Source organism: Anoplolepis gracilipes, chromosome 1 (assembly GCF_047496725.1).
Source record: "Anoplolepis gracilipes chromosome 1, ASM4749672v1, whole genome shotgun sequence".
Taxonomy (NCBI): Eukaryota; Metazoa; Arthropoda; class Insecta; order Hymenoptera; family Formicidae; genus Anoplolepis; species Anoplolepis gracilipes.
Genome location: NC_132970.1, coordinates 2,440,843 through 2,444,454, shown reverse-complemented (window position 1 = coordinate 2,444,454; position 3,612 = coordinate 2,440,843). Strand labels below are relative to the sequence as shown.

Sequence of the window (3,612 nt, the reverse complement as noted above, 5' to 3'; positions counted from 1 at the left end):
AGAGAGTTTCGTTCTTGAACGAAAGAACAGAGCGAACGGTTCTTCGACTATAAGGAGGATCTTTGGATAAAAAGAGTCACCGTTAGAACCGCATTAATATCGCTTGATAGATCCCCGGTAGGACGTCGCATCGACCTCCAGGAGAGAGTCTTGTCGGAGAATAGAGAGCAGTTAGGATTGCGGTTAGCATTGTCGCGAGATGTTTAAACGGTACCGGGAATCAACAAAATCCTCTTCTCTCTTTCGTTTCCTCGCCGGGAACCGGTAAACATTACTAATCACTTCTCGAGTCTATACTTGTTGACCTCCACCACGGCAAGAATCATAGAACAGCTGATTTTATTCAAGTTACCTTGAGTCACGTTCACATCTGTAAATCGTGCCAAAAATACACCGAGAATTTGAGTGAAAAAAAACATTATACTTCTCGAAAGACAGACTGGTTCTACATCACCCTTTGACATTATTCAGAAACCTTCAGCTAAATTATTAAAAACAAACAAATGATATCAATTAAAATGGGAATAAAAATTATTGACATGATAATATAATAGTATATAATTGGCAGTGTAAAGAGAACATATAAAATTTGCAAGAAGTCAAAGACTACAAAACAAGGTTTGCCGCTATCGACGTACATTTCGGACCGCCACTGCAATTTATCGTCAATATATAAGACAAAATGTGTAGATTTATAAAAAAAAAAAAGAGTTATCCCCGCGTCACTGATCGGTAACCACCGCGTCGAACAATCGATCCTTTGCAGTCTCGATCGAAAGATTATAAGAGTTTGCTTTCGATTCTGAAATCAAATTTCTTATAATATTTAACAACATGTAGTTCTTGTTTTATACTTAATAATTTTTTTTTTCAATTTTGTATAAAATTTCAATATCATATCATTTATGATATTTTACGAGCGACTGCAAAGGATCAACATTCGGAGTATCTGTTCGCACGCAGATCATAGTTGATCGTGATTTCGGTCGTCAATCATTTCCTTGTCACTGCAGCTCGATTGACTGCGAGTCTGACTTCGCTCTCGACTACGGCTCTGTTGTCTGGACGGCGTTTTGTTGTCGAGGCTGTTCTTGTACGAGTAAGTCATATCCTTCCTAAGGCTCTCCATCGGAGTCTTCCTCAAGGTATCCTCCGTGCGTTTCTTGGATGAGCACTTGTTGCACCTGGTTGCGAAGGATCTCTTTCTCGTAGATGGAGAAACGTCTTCCGTTCCCCTTCTTCTTCCCCTGCTTCTCCTTCTGCTTCTCCTCCTTCCTCTCCTCCTTGCTCGCCGCCTTCCGACTCCCTTTCTTGCGCGACGGGCTCGCCCTCTCCCCGATACTCTACGGCGTCTTCTCCCTCGTCTTCTCCCTCGTCCTCTCCCTCGTCCTCTCCTTCGTCCTCTCCCTCGTCCTCTCCTACCTTGTTCCAAGGGTACTGCGGAGGTTGCTTTGTACAGCTTGTCAGGATCCATATTCAGGCTATAATAACCGCGGTCCCTCTTCAGAATACCATAGTCCAAACCACGTTTCAAAGCAGTATATATCTGCAAAATAGCATTTCTGATGTAATTTTATTGCATTTATAACTTGCCTTTTTCAATCAAACTTTTTGATTTTCAAACAGTATATATGTGTTACAGATATTTTGTGAATTTATAAACTATTAGATTTTTATAGCAAAATATATTATAAAAATGAAATTAGAAAATTTTCCGACAAAAGTACTTTTCTTAATTAAAAGTTTGAATATCGATTAATATTACTGAATAATATATCATTTAATTGGATAATTTCGAATCAAATAATAAGCAGAAAATTAATATTGAAATTTCATAAAAAAAATAATATCTATAATATAAATTTTTGTGCAAAAAAAAGAAAGAATATGAATTTATCTAAAATACATTGGGAATAAATTAAAATTAAATACCTGCTTTTGTATATTGGAATCCGACGCATTAGAGTACTGCGACTTGATGTAATTCATGATTTCTTTGGACGTGGAACCGCGGATTTCTCGCAAATTTCGAATGGCGGAGGCCACAAGGGCCGACATCTTCAGCTTCGTCATATTTTAGCCACTCTTGTCTCTTCGCTTCTTGAAAAAAATATTTCAGGATGGTAATCTCCGTGTGTCGTCTCATGAGCGATCCTTGATTGTCAAGACTTTTAGAAGTCAGTACAAAGAATAGAAGATTGTCGCTGCCATCAATTTCGTCAATCTGAGATGATCTGGATGACCACGAATAATCTCTTTTGCGGTGGTTTTCCTTCGTGACTTCCCGAAATGTACGACGACGCTAAAATAACTTGGACTCGGCGAGTATATAAACTTGGAAATGGCACATTCAAGACGGCACGCTTAAACAATCACTAAGAAGATTTAATTAACCGATAAGAATCGGTCATAACGATGTGCCAAATATGATTTTGTAAAGAGAGGATAGAATGTGTTGCTCGTCAATGGCGTGTCCGGAGATAACTGAGCTGTTGTTATTTGATGTGCTGCTTTGTCAAATTTGCGTTGCTAAGAAGAAGCCATGAAATATAGACTCGGATTGTTCAAAAAATGAAGATCTTTGGATGATACCGGGCGATGATATCGAAAATTATTCCTATTCATAAATGATATTACAGAAGTAACTCGTAAGCTAAACTCGACATTTCAAAATAATTAACGTGAGAAAAACAGGTTACAAAACATTTTTTTATTTTTATTTTTTCTCATCCTAAAAATTCTTCCATTTAATTGAAATAATTTATAGTTAGTATATTAATGTTTTTTTTTCTATTTCTTTCATTATTCTGTATATTATTCATGTAATATGCCTTTTTGTTATCAAAGAGATTTTAATTAATCAATTCTCATATTACATGTAATCCAGTTATGTTAATAATTACAAAATATATTAAGCCAAAACATATTGAAAGAATTCAAATACAATCGATAGATATGATACGATTCAATTAACAAATTTGAAGAATATATCATGATAATAACAGAAGATAAGAAACACGCATTATTAAATTATGAGATTATCGATGTTGATTTTATTGAATTTCTTGCTTTTTATCGCTCATTTAAATTTTTTTAAAAGGAAGGAATAGAGTGGAATGACACGAGCCATATTCTTTTTTCGCGTTTTCCTCACGTAATTTGCTAGTCGCTGCATGTGATACAGGTGTTATGTACACATAAGTATATCTGTATTCGAGTAAATGTCGTGTAATCGAGAAACGCACAGCTTTCATATTGAGATTGCCTTAATTAATGTTCTTATTTTCATATTTATAATAACCGCGACATGCATAATTAAGATTACAGAAAAATGAAGGAGACTTGATCGGCGACTATCGAAGATTCGCACGCGACTTCGATCAATCGTCGTTTATAATAATCTTCAAGCGGGCATTCATCATCGCCGATGAATGTAACATAAGTAATATTAATGGCAACAAAATGCTTCTCTCGCTCATAAGATAAGGAGTCGTGTCTCGTAACCGTCTCTCGCTCGTTGAATGCAAATGCTCTCCCAGGATGCGCAATCCCGGTGTATCTCGGAATCGCGCTGCCGTGTAACATTGTGTAACTGCATAAATCTAATGGAGG

General features: G+C 36.5%; 1 protein-coding gene across 1 annotated transcript; it reads right to left on the bottom strand.

Annotated features, from left to right (window-relative positions):
* Positions 1–650: 650 nt before the first annotated feature.
* On the bottom strand, positions 651–2,162 carry LOC140666296 (uncharacterized). Its single transcript, XM_072893320.1, has 2 exons — positions 1,933–2,162; positions 651–1,546 (listed from the first exon to the last, which is right to left on the bottom strand). Exons 1-2 carry the CDS (start codon positions 2,071–2,073, stop codon positions 965–967), a joined length of 723 nt encoding a protein of 240 aa, XP_072749421.1. The 5' UTR covers positions 2,074–2,162; the 3' UTR covers positions 651–964.
* Between the last annotated feature and the right edge of the window lie 1,450 nt (positions 2,163–3,612).